Genomic DNA, 13,516 nt, shown 5'->3' on the forward strand with positions numbered 1-13,516 from the left:
AAACTACCAGAAGCCGTTTTCTTTTTGCTTTTGCTGCCCCCTGCTGAATGCTAACAAGTAAGATTTAAAAAAAAAAAAACAGGGATAAAGAAGAAAAGTTTTTAAACTCATGTTGGAATGTAGAAAAGATACCCTTTTTTAACTCCCATAACCATTAATTCTACATCCTGTCTTCTATCACTTCCAGAACTCACGCTCTGTTAAACAAATCAAGCAAGACCAAAAATCATTGTTTCATTTTACAATCACACAATCAATGTGGAAATCTGAGAACTGGTATCAAGGGTATCATTATTAATTCATGAGTAACTTCAGTAATTAATTTAGATACTCATGTGACATCTCACAATGTGATGATCTGTTACTCTCCAATACATAAAGTAACCTGAACTAACCCAACAAGTGATTATGTAAGTAACAATATGTAGAGATGCTAATTTCATCAGATATAATTTGAAGTTATCCTATCAATATAATTTATTATACAGTAAAGTTTGTGCTTCATAGATGCCAAAAAATTTTCTCCTGAGGAAATTTACATGGATTCATGTAATATTAGATAGTCTCTGGTATGACTAGCAAAGCTTTTCCTTTAGATAATATGAATATAAATTTAAAATTCAACCATCTCAGAAAATACACATTGTAAATTAGGATTAATCTGATGCCACACTTTTGGTTTATAAAAACAATACACCCTGTAAAAATAAACTTTGTAAAAAAACAAAACAAAACAAAACAAAACAATACACCCTGACTTTTCTCTGAAGGTCCATCAATGAAGAAAGTTGATGAAAAATGCAACTTGGTATATTAAGTATGAGAATTAAGTTAGAGACTCAAATCTGACTTTGTCAGGAGCTGTAACCTCAGTCCAACTACTGTCTGACTTTGCAAACTATTTCCCTATCCTACAATGAGGATGCGTCAGAAAAATTGAACACAAAATATTAAAGTATGTGCAAGGCCTACTGCCCAGGGAGGGCCAGTGTTGTTGGTTAAATCCAAATGTTTTCTAACTGGTGGTTTAGAGGCCTGGCTTCTTGTGACTAGCTAATTACAAACCTGAAATTTTTCTTTTGGAATGTTCCTCCGGGCTCCTTTTGCTAAAACCAAAGCCTCTTCCACTCTATGGCTTGCTAGAAGATCCTGTATTTGTTTTTCCAGAGGAAATGGAACCAAGATGTAAACTCCTTTACTTGTGGCGACAATCACTCTTCCTGGGAAGAAATTCAATAGTGTTGGAAAAGGGAAAAAACATAATGCCTGCAAAAAACCATACTGCCTCCCCCAAATGGGGTCATTATCTGATCTGCTGATCAATTTCATCATAGTTTTCCCAACACAGAATTCCTAGAGAAATTATACATGATCATGCTTCCCTTTTCTTCTCCTCATATTGCCAACTATCAGTTAATGTTAGTATTATATAGCTTAATATTATATTTCCAAAGTATAAAATTTGCTTTTCTAACCTTTTTTAATTTGAAGTGCTAATAATTTAAGCTCCATTTCATAAATACATACTACATAGTCCAGTGAGGCAGCAGAGGTCACTTAAAAGTATCAACAAGAATTGATATATAAAACTCTTTTTTTCTCTCTATGTTGGTCAGTTTACAGAAAACTATAGTGTATGTGGAGCCACAATATACTATTTCACACTCACTTGCCTCCAGATACACATCTCGGTGTGGCCTTACTATTCCCCACAATTCTGTGAGTTAAACTGAGCATAGCCACACTGTTGTCCTCCCGGTCATTTTACTTGAGACTCATATAGGGCCCGCTGAAGAGTCAGAACTGCATTCCAAGATGAGCTTCTATGATGAAGCTTTTAAACGGAGTTCTGCTCCCTTCTGGAGACACTTTCTAAGCTACTAAAGGAAGTCATGGAAAGATCTTTTTTATTCTGTCAGAAGGCAAATTAAGGTCAGCCAAACCATCCCACTCCACCACAGCGGAGCTCCCACCCCAGCCACATGGCCTAGTCTAACTGCAGCCCTGGCCTTCCCTTGTCTGCATCGCCACCACATCTACCTTTTGGTCTTCCTGCTATGCACTCAAATCTGGATGTCTGTTGCTTAGCTCACAACCAAAGTAATTTTTCTCATACCTGGGCCTGCCCATAGCACTCAGTGGCCAAGGCACTGGGATACTGGTGTGAATAAACGTGCTCTTCCGACGCGTGGGCTATGGCCCCCAACCCGTGTCATGCTTAGTGTAGGGATGGTGAGAATTAGTTAGTTTATAACCCTAACACCAAAAACAGAAAGTAGTGTTTGGTGAGCTACAGCCCTTTTAAGGCAAATGCAAAAAAATAAATCTAGATTAGTTCCAGGTTTAAAGAAAAAAATCAACATAAGGTATTGTTAAGCTAACTAGGGAAATCTGAACACATAGTAGAGCCCATTATCCAAAGTGTGAGAAGCACATATAATTATGTAGAAAAATGCCCTTATCCTTAAAGCGTGTACTAAAGTATTACAGATAAAATGTGAGTCTTCTACTTCCTGTTGAACAATTCTACGAAATACTAACAAATGTTGAATCAAGGTGCATGGTATATTGTGGTTCACTCTGTTTCTTTCAACTTTCCAGTATGTTTGACATGTTCATAATGAAAATTAGTAGAAGTACAGTAAATTCCTCCACTGGTACAGCATTGTAGACAAAAGGAATTCCCCCCGCAAGTGTCCTGTCTGCTTGTCGCACATGGCCTCCCTCTGACACTTGGCAGCAGTCACAGTGAACTCTGTGCGGCCCTACGTCCAGACATTCATGCGCCTTTCTCTCTACCTGAAGGTTTCTTTTATAAGGTTTCTTTTATAAGGCTGACTCCTACTCATCCTTAAAGGTTGGCTCACCTCTTTCAAGAAGCCCTCTGTGATATTTCCTGAAACCCACCCTCTTCTACTCGGCCAATTGGTTTTATCCCCGATCAGACTTTTTTTTTTTTAAAGATTTATTTCTTTATGCTTACAGAACTGGGGTACAGGTCAGAGGTGTGGTGGGTGAGAGGATTCACCAGAGACAGTGGGAAGCAGAATAGTCAGGTCGACAAAGTACACTGCTGAGAGGAGCAGCGGGCAGGTCAGAAGAGGTCTGCTACGCCATGTGGGTCAGCTCCCTGGCCTGGGATCGAACTTGTGCTTTAGTGGCGTCTTAAGAGCTTCATAATGCGGTGCTTTAATCCGTTGCACCACCAGGGAGAGCCCCCCGATCAGACTCTTAAACTGCCATAGCTACTGGTTCAAATATCTATCTTCCTATTAATCTTGAAGTTCCTAAAGTCTGGAGACTGTATTCCATCATTTGTGTGTCTTCCAGGATAAACATAAGGCTTGCCTCCTAAAGGGCCCTTAATGACTTTTACTGAAAAAATACTGTCATTAAAAAGTTGACACCTATATTTGACTTAGATTTCTTATGTAGTCTAGTACCTTCAAAATCCTGTAGGATGTGGCCTTCCTTAAAGGGCAGGGTCTGCTTCTGCTGCTGATCTAGCATGCTGTGAACTGTGATGAATTCCTCATCGAGTGCTATGACGTAGGGAAAGCAAATGGCCGCCCCGATTACATTCTCTGACCAGTGCACAGGGGCTCGTTGAGATATCCCAGCGACTGTGGCAAACATGCCTAGAAAAGAAACATAGCGAGAGTTAGGGGCCTCCAGATAACTGCAGATGCCCTCCCCCTTAGAAAATGAGTGTGAAGGGTTAAATTGCTAAGACCCCAAAAGAAAAAAACTCATCTCAACTTTTCTGAGACTTGCTTTCACATGCACAGCAAACCTGGCCAGTTTTCAGCAGTCCTCAGCTGAGCTCCAAGACCAACTGGGAACTGAGAACCCAGAAGAAGGACACACACACAAAAATTTCAGAACTCTAGTCTCTTATTTCATTTATGAAGTGTCCTGTGACTAGTCAGTGAACGTCAGCCAAGTCCACATTTCTTTGCCCCAACCTGCTTTTCACCCAATACAATTTAATTCCTTTGTTCTTAATCCTGGTCCAAAAATCTATATAATTCCTTTAGTCTGTATATTTCCTTAATTAGGAAGATGGTATCTTTGGATAGGGTACTAGCCTTGAATAACTGTTGTTTTCCTAAATCCCACCTATGTCTCTCATGTTTGACTTACCAGTGATAAGTTGGTGGACCTGAATACAGTGTCACCATCATTTTAATTTAAAAAATAGAATAATATACTTCATGTGTAAAGAACTGTACATGATTTTATTGTTGTGATGAGAACTACTTTACCAAAATATATATTTACTTCCAATTAAAATAAGATTAGAAAAAGTTTACATATGTTCACAGGAAAGTACATGTCCTCACAGGAGCTACTATTTGCAAAGAACTGAAGCTTTGTATGCTTACTGTCCATATCCAGTCCTTCAGATCTTCCCTTACAAATTCATTCAGCAATAAGTATTGTTCAATGGATGTTGAATGAATTCACTTAAATATTTATCAAACATCTATGATGTGCCAGACATTCTACAAGATGTCTCATCAAGAACTGTCCCTGCTTAGAGTTAAAGTTTAATTTTGGAAACCCATACTCTATAAAACAGGGACAGAATCAATCTTGCAATTCAAGACAGACTATTAAGTGTTTGTCAATAATAACCTCCATAGTAAATGACAGTTTATCCATCTTGTACATCAAATAGTCATTTCCACATGAGCTGTATGTAGTCCAGATATTGTGGTTTATCCACATTAACACATTCACCAAGTAAAGTCAATCCACTTTAATTCGGTTTTCAATGTAATTGATGTAAATCAAACACCTTTAAAAACAACAGGCTGCCAGCAATGAATAGACGCTACTGTGGTAGATAACTGGTTTCTACTAAACACAATAGAGAAAGGGGAAGTAGGGAAAAAACAGAAAATGATACTGTGAATCCATTAAAACAAAGTCCCTAAAATATGTTCCATGAGCAAAATTCCTAAATTTATGAAATCATTGACCCTTCTAAATTTTGTGTGGTTGCGAAGACTGAAATGCAGAAAACATATCAAGTACCCACGTAGCTCTTTTCTTCTAAGTTGTTGGTGAACCTCAGCACCTCCAATAGAATCACGCCTGCTCTGCTTTCACCTGACGCTCAGAGGCCCTCCCTGCAGCATGATACTAACGGTACTTTCTCGTCCCTGCTTAGCATTTTAAATACTGCATGTTGGCATCTGAAATGGCACCAAACTGAAACTGTGCCACAACCTCAGAACATTGTGTGCTATGTGTGTGCGAGCGTGTGCAACTTCCCTAAAGGAGTCACAGTTGCCTAGCCATTCTGAACCAGATTTTCATGTTAAGTGAAAATCATTTAAGAGCTCTAAAAATCATTATAAAAAAACTAACAACTCAATAGAAAAATAGACAAAGGCTGTGAATCAGCAATTCATAGAAGATAAAGTGCTAACAACTGACAAATTTGTGAAGGGATTCCATCTTCACGAGTAGCAAAAGAACAGAAATTTAAAGGAAAGAAAAATAACCAAGTTTTAACTGTCACATTAGTCAGTTTGTAAACTTACAGTCCTGAGTATTAGTACAGTGTAAGGAAAACTTTTGGGGCAATAATTTGTTGTAGCCATCAAAACTACACATACTACTTTACTCAGTGAGTCTACTTTCAAACTGTCCAATTGCTAAATACCGGATAACACACTTTAATAGCATTGTGTTAAATATAATACCCCCAAAGAGTACATGGGAAAAAAAAAAAACAACTAATGTATTAAATGGAGTATGTACGGAAAGAAAAATTATAAATTAGCATTAGCCTCAACTTGAACTTAATAAACATTTACTAGGTACTTATTATATGTCGGCCACCGACTTTGTATGGAGAGATCTATAGACACATGAAGGGGCTAAGGAAAATACATAGGCAGTCACTGTACAAGAAATAAAAAAGCAGAGGCTCAGAATGGCTTACAGGGCTCTGCAAACACTGTGGGTAGGTGAAGTCCTGACAGCTGAGTGACAAGGGACAGTGGCCCACAAGGGGCAGGAGACACCAAGGCTGGTGGGGCATCTGGCAATATGAAGAGGAGAGCGTCTTGGGAGGCAGAGACGTGAGAGTTGTCCTCAGAGCACAGACTGCATGCGAACACCACATATGAGGCAAAGGATGGTTGGAAAGTTAGTCAGAAGCATGGGACTTGAACTTGCAGGCTGAGGAGAGCAGCCTGAATCTGTCACAGGATCACGGATGCTTTAGCAGGGTCGGTGTGGGGGCTGTGGTGAAGGAGGGACTCAGGCACTGTGTGTGTGTGTGGTGTGTGGGCGTATGTGATGGGGGACCGCCAGCTACTTGCCATCAGGAAGAAGGCTTCAGTCAGGCCAGGGCTTGGGAGCCAACAGAGGTGGGTAACAGGTGCATCAAAGAACCTGGCACATGACTCAGTGTAGCCAGAGAAAGGGTGAGTCAGAGGCCTCACCCTGGGCTGTTAGCCTCAGGGTTAGGGGCAGACAGGGCTCCTTCTGAAACCAAACAGGGTTCGGGATACCAGTTGCTGAGGCGGCAGTGTGCCCAGAGCAACAGGGGGTGTCACTGGCTCTGGGACAGGGACGCCTGTAGTTCAAATGCGTTCTCGGAGGATGAAGGTTTCTTCCTGAGGGGAACAGATTGTTTCTTGGAGCTCCTTGAAAACCAAGGCCAAATACAAGATGACATAAGAAGAAATGTTTCTGCAGAACACAACCACAGGCTGGTGAAGATCTTTTATTCTCATTTCTTTCCAGAGCAGATAAGAAGCCAATGAGCTCAATGGAAATGTGGAAAAATACCCCAGATGACTCAGCACTAAGAGATAAGGCTGAACAATACTGAGGTGGGACAACATACACAGGGGAGGGAGCTTGGGCAGAGAGGACACAATTGAAGTCTGAATTAACCCACCAACTGCAGCACCTATGTTTCCCAACTGTATTAAAGATGCTAAAGAGACAAGAGTACAAATCTATGGGAAATTAAGACTGAGCTTTAGAGGAGGAAATTAGGTTGGTACTATCTTGAATTTTTCATGAGTTTGGAACCAGCAAGCTAAAGAGAGTCTAAAAGGGAAGAAAAACAAGTCAGGAGCATCATGTACCATGTGGCCGTCCTCACCCAGGGATTTGGAAAAATTAACACCCATGAAGGGACAGGCATGGAGCAATCCTGAAGATTCCACTGAATTTCTGGTGAGACAGTCACATTTTACATGTCATAACTCTTGTGAGAATGAAGATAACAAACATTGTCAAGCCTTATCCTGGAATGAAATAAACTGGGGTCACCACGTTTGTCTCGCACTGTCAGACCCAAGAACTGTGAATGCAGGGGCTCTGACATGAATGTTCTTGAAATAAAAGTATGGAGCTCAGAGATCAAGAACAGAGATCAAGATGCTATACAGAATGAAAAGCAGATTCTACTAGGATAAAGGAGCAGAGTAGTATCTGGCAACTGGGGTGTCCAGGTGAAGCTATACAGGGTACTGCAGATCCACTCAGGAGCAGACTGTTACCAACACCCGCCCACTTTATGATCTTGCTAAGTAGGGAGCAAGCTCTGTTTCTACTCTAGTAAAATCTTACCTAAGAAACCCATAGGTTCTTGGAAACTGCAACTTTAAGTGAAACAATGTACAACAAAAACAACTTGACCATAGGCTCACTGACATAAACAAGAGTTAAAGGTCCTGCAGCACGAAAAACATGACCAACTTCTAAAAGACTCAAAACACTTGTCATGCTACCAAAAAAAAAAAAATCACTTGTATTCATTTTTTCATTCTTTCATTCATTCTGCAACTGGCGTATTCTAGTGCAGGAGCTCTGGTGGTCATAGGGTACCCCAGAAGCTCAAAGCACAAGATACAACCCAATGGTGACTATTCTTCCACTGTAGGGCAAATTCACCCAAAACCACATCTGCTCCGAGAGAGTAAGTGCAGTCAACGTGCAAATGCAACAAATATGTAAATGGTACACCATCAGCCACTATTAATTTTCATTGTGTATTCTCTAAAAAGACCAGCAGCCCTTTTGTTTGGGTTGGGAAGGAGAGGGTGCCAGGGGAGGTGAGGAGTAGCTAATTATTTGCTTTCTTCAAGAAGCATTATCAAGGGGTAGAGATCAAAGTTACCATGCTCAGTTGTAGTGCAAATTTTTCAACAAAGCATTTCTTAAAATAGTAAAATTTCAACTAGGTAGATAGAAAGTTAAGCATAATGAAAACACAGAGCTTTCAATTTTCATAGGGCACCTGTATTCATTATAGCAATATGTTTGGACTTAATTTCTGAAGTTATATAATGAAAGTGGTGTAATATTATTATGTTGTGATACATCATCTTCCAATTTGCTTACAACTGTACAGCTTAAAGGCAGAACAATTAGGAAGGTTGATTCACTTAGCACAATGTCCATAAAGTTGAGACCTATTAAGCTTGGATAAAATGCATCCAAATATGACTGCCTGTCATTTTCCTTCAATCCTAACACTGAAACCAGAGCTAAGACAGGAAAGTCAAGAGGTGAACCTGGAACACCTTCTCGTATCAGAAGGCAAGACAGCTACCAAAGTTCAAGAGTCACATGAAAAGGGCTCAGCTGTTACCCTGAATAAACTTCTACCCAGAACAGATGCCCAAGACATACTATATTTTTTTAAACCCATGATTGCTAATGGTACTTCTGGAAGGTAGAAGGAATCAACTTATTGAAACTCGTCTTATCCTGCCTTTCTTATACAACATACCTGGGGACAACCAAATACTTAATGAGAAGTTTCTCTTCCCAAAGCAGCCTAGGTATCACTGAAGGAGGAATGTGCAGAAAGAGAATGCTGCTCGCCACTGCTAATGATTTCATGGACCCAGGCAATACTCAGCAATACTATTTTACATCACAAAAAGATTCCCACCCCCACCCCCCAAATTGTGTCATCCTGATACAGTACACCACCATTTATGAAATAGGCTGCCTCTCTCCAAAACAAGGAATTAAAAAAAAAGAAACACTAGAATCTGACAAAACCTCTGTTGACCTAATTACCAAGTTGCAGATAACACACAAAGGTCAGCTTGATATATTAAACAGTATAGTGGCAATGGAATCATCAAAATCCAGACTATGGGAGCTATCAGTGAAATGATCTTGTTTATTAAAAAAAGGAAAAGAATGAAAAATAAAAAGAGAAGGAGAAAGATCCTAAAGAGAAATTTAACAGATTATCAGTCTATGGCAATATATAGCCTTATGTGGAATCTTACTCAAAATGAAAAACAAACATATACATATATATTTATGTATGTCTCTACATGTGTATGATAAAAGGAGAGATGTGATATGCCTTGGTATTTGACAATATTGAGGAATTACTGCTTACTTTTTTTTTTAGGACTATAATAGTATATCAGTTTTCTTTTTTAAAGAAACTTAGACCCACATACTGAAATGTTCTCAGTGAAATGCTGCATTTATAGCCTCTGATCTCAAGAAAACGTGCTTGAACCATCACTTTGAAATGAGAAAGCCACACCCAGACTGTCAAAGGTTAAAGCACTCCTGGCTCTCACAAGACTCACATGCTAATTCTAACCTCAGTCATCCACAGTTCATAGAAAATAGCACCAGATATTCCTGCAGTTAGCAGCTTTGATTCTTCATTTTGATAAGGCAGTGCAGGTTATTTCATAAGGCCATACAAGAAAGGTCAAAGTCCTTCAAGGAACTAGCTGCTAAAAACTTTTCATTGGGATGAAACTGAAGTCAATACAAGAAAAAATTATGGACACAATACTGAAGTCTTCATACTGGCAAATATCTATTACGTGAGCTATTTCAACTCCTTTCTAGAAAGAAGAGTAATAGTAATCAACTAACAAGCCCACCCATTGGGGAAACTCTGAAGAGAGATTTATAGATTTGCTATTTCTAGTTATTTACTTTAAGGAACTTTCAGGGGCCATCTTCAGGTTCCACTTTCACACAACATACAACTAGCTTTGACACTGGCCTATTTTTGTTCCATTAACTCCACATTCACAAGACAGTATTAGTATTGGGAAATTTTAGTAAACACTGGCTATGCCAGTCTGTTCACATGTTCCCACATATTGTCAGTGTTGACACTCTTCATGACTAATCATTTTCATGACTAAACTTTCAGATTTCAGTATAAATTCAAGGAGAAGAGGCAAAGAGAAACGGCAGTGGGAAGCAGAGACACTAGCATCCTGCTCACCCAGCCCTCCGGGGCCCGCCAGCAGAAACTCCTGTCTCCCTATTCTCTTGACGATTGGGTGCTTCTCCTCGCTGCAGTAAGGAAACAGATCCTGGGCGACACCCGTGTTGTAGTTCAGTATGATGTACTGAGTGGTCAGGGCCAGGCACAAGAAGTGGCCATCCACAGCCACGGCCAGGGGCTGCTCCGGTGTCGACACCTCCCTGACGATCTGAACCCGGTCCTCGTACACCAAGAACACCTGGATGGTTCTGCGTTTGACAGAGATGATGCAGACTTCCACACAAAATGGGTCGTCGCTCACAGGGTTCTCGTTCAAGGCAAAAGCCACGGCCCCCTTGATGCGGGCCCCTGAGGGCACGGGCTCCAGGCTCATCATGTTGACCAGTGTGATGCAGTTGTCACACAGCACCAGCAGCCGTGTGAGGGCTGATGCCGCCCGCAGTTCATTCACTGGCTTCTTGAAACCCAGGTGTCTATGCAGCTGCTTAGTGGCAGTAAAGGAGGCTGTGCCAGAGGGCAGAGTCTTCTCCTCCAGCAGGAAGTGGTAAATAAAGCAGTCGTTAGTGCCCACGTAGAGGTGCTTGCCACAGCACTCCACGCATTCTATGTTAACACGCTCCTTGTCGCCCATCAGCAGCTCCCGCTCCACAGCAGAGACCAGTGTAAAAGCCTTGGTGCTCATCATGTCTGCTGGCTGATCTGAAAGAGGGAAGAAAAAAGTCAATGTAAGAGTAACTAGGGATCAGCAGAACAACTCCAGTCACAATAAACCCGCTCCTCAGCTATATGGCGAAAGAAAACATTGAACACTGTTTTAAACATTTTAAAGGAAAGGAAAGATTTCCCATTTGGTCTCCTCCCACTGGACAAGGGGGAGACCCAGAAGGGAAGCCCGTATACATGCTTCTCATTTAGGGCAAGTCTCTCATTCTCTACCTAGCTGAGATTTACTGTGTTTCCTTCCACTGTGCCAGAGGAGACAAGCACAGGTATTCACCTAAACAACATCATGACAAAAATATTTTGGAGGCTGTAATCAGACTTTTGGTGGTAAACTTCATGTAATGTATACAGCTGGTGATTTGTGCATATGTACATCTATGTTATAAACCAATGTCGCTTCAGTAAAAAGTATTTCAGAAAAAGGCAAAAATGATCTTTATGGGTCTTCGCCTAAATTTCTCTGGTCATTTGATTTTGCGTTTAAGTGAACATGGGGGCACAGCTACATCATATTGTTAAATTCTGCCCCTGGAAACTTGCCAGAAACATGGAAGGAGAAACCACACCTTGAAACCCTTGGTGTACTCCCCAATGAAGCAGGTATGCTGACCCCAACAAGGTACTGGCTTCTAGAGTTAAGTAATGTTGGTATGGAATAGTGATAATGTGTCTCAAAGCTCCAAGTCTTTTGGGGGAAGAGGTGGAAAATTCAGAATTGGGACGTCAGCAATGTGCCACGTAACGGATGACAGTCCCTGGGAGAGAGACTGCTCCACACTGTAGCCCTTCACTTTCTTCTTCTTGTCAAAAGGACTTTGTGGTTTCATATACCACAAAGTCAAAGGTAGTGGAAATGGGCAGGACAGCCATCCTTGGTCTCTCAGCTGGTAGGCAGACTCACCTGGTAATCCCTCAGGAAAGTAGACTGTAGCTCTAACGAGAATTGCAGAAGACTGATGTAGGTTGGAGTGAGACTGGATGGACAGTCTAGCATGTCAAGCAATCCAAAAATAGGGTTGTCTCATGAAAGAATTAATTTCTTACTCCTTCGAGACATTCTAGCAAAGGCTGCAAGCCCTCTTGGGAATATTCAAAGTCACACATCAGAAAAGGAGAGAAATCAAGTCATGTCTCAGGTGCCTTTAAACTCAAAGATTTTTAGAACTCTACAATTTATAGTACCTTGACAACTGGGACAGTGACTGGTACACATATTTCCTTCCTCTGATAACGTGACTGTTACACACAAGTTCCCATCTTCAATAAAATCCCAGGAAGGAGGGTATCCAGGTCTGGGGACACCATCACTATCTATAAGATCTTGGCAAACTCAATTTCTCCATGCCTCAATTTCCTTATCTGTATAATGGGTATAATTAAGGTCATTTAGTTCACATATTTCTTTGAGGATTAAGTAAATTATGTAAAATGCTTACCAACTTGCACAGCGCTCAGTAAAACCTAATCTTGATATTATGATTAATGCATCCCTCTCAGATATTGGCCTGCTTTGTATTTTATTTCCCAAGATGCATACCAACAAATGAAATAACATTTTCTTCTGCCCTTAGCTATGGTTAACCTGTCACCTCCTCAGAAGGACAGACTGACATGGAAGCCAACACACTCACACAAATCCCTCCCCCTTGCATTTCCATACCCAGTCACACAGGCTCAGCTCCACAGGGAATAAGGAAAAGAGGTGGGACAGTGAGGCTGTGAGGCTGACACAGCATCACAGACGAGCAATTGTGCCTAACTATTTGGGGCTCAGAAAGGCCCGCAACTCTGGGGGTCAGGGAAACACTGTGGTTAGGTAAGAACTTGTGTTCACTTTTAATCTCTGACATAAACAATTCTTAGACACAACCATCTATTTGTCCTGGCCAAATAGTATTACCAAGTCCAACCTAGATGATATTCTTTTCCATTTAAATGCTAATGAGTAAGATCCAGATATTGAAATGTAGACTTTGAAACCTCGAAGTCTGTGAAAGCAAAGTAATAATGAAATGCTACTTTCATTGAGTGATCAGTCAGAACTGTCTTTTAAAATGGTAGGATAGAATGATTCAGCTGTTTAATGTGAATTATATCTCTCCTTTTACAGAAGCAACAGAGAAATGAGCTGCAGGCACTCATAATCAATCTCTTCTTATTTAACTTTTTAAATGTATGTTGTCCGTAATTCTAGCCTCTGTCTTCATTCAGTGTATTGAATAAACTAAGCACATCTGTAGTAAAGAATATATGGAAAGAACCAAACACTTCACATGTAGGCTCAGTATTGGAATGGGTAGAGAAGGAAGGGAGGGGTCTATGACAAGCATTTGGTTTCTTAAAATGTTCTATAGTATTTTAAAGGTGCAGTATTGTTTCATTACCTGGTACTTACAGTTAGTCTTGCTAAAGAAAAATTTCCTACTAGGACTTTAAATAAAGTACCTGCTTTAGTAATTAAATGGTAATTTATAAAAAGCAGGAGAGTGATGTCAGCATTATGATGGTATAAAGATGTATTCATTTATCCATATA

The 13,516-nt window shown here is 40.5% G+C and overlaps 1 protein-coding gene across 1 annotated transcript in view; it reads right to left on the reverse strand.

The window, feature by feature from the left end:
* TGFBRAP1 (transforming growth factor, beta receptor associated protein 1) overlaps positions 1–10,951 on the reverse strand; it is a 29,151-nt gene extending 18,200 nt beyond the window's left edge. Inside the window, exons 1-3 of the mRNA XM_004686187.2 lie at positions 10,256–10,951; positions 3,444–3,638; positions 1,066–1,220 (exon numbers count right to left, since the gene is read on the reverse strand). Coding sequence (XP_004686244.1) covers positions 1,066–1,220; positions 3,444–3,638; positions 10,256–10,943 — 1,038 coding nt within the window. The 5' untranslated portion in view covers positions 10,944–10,951. The remainder of the gene's footprint in view (positions 1–1,065; positions 1,221–3,443; positions 3,639–10,255) is intronic.
* Between the last annotated feature and the right edge of the window lie 2,565 nt (positions 10,952–13,516).

Source organism: Condylura cristata, unplaced genomic scaffold, assembly GCF_000260355.1.
Source record: "Condylura cristata isolate star-nosed mole 26May11 unplaced genomic scaffold, ConCri1.0 scaffold00020, whole genome shotgun sequence".
NCBI classification, from domain to species: Eukaryota; Metazoa; Chordata; class Mammalia; order Eulipotyphla; family Talpidae; genus Condylura; species Condylura cristata.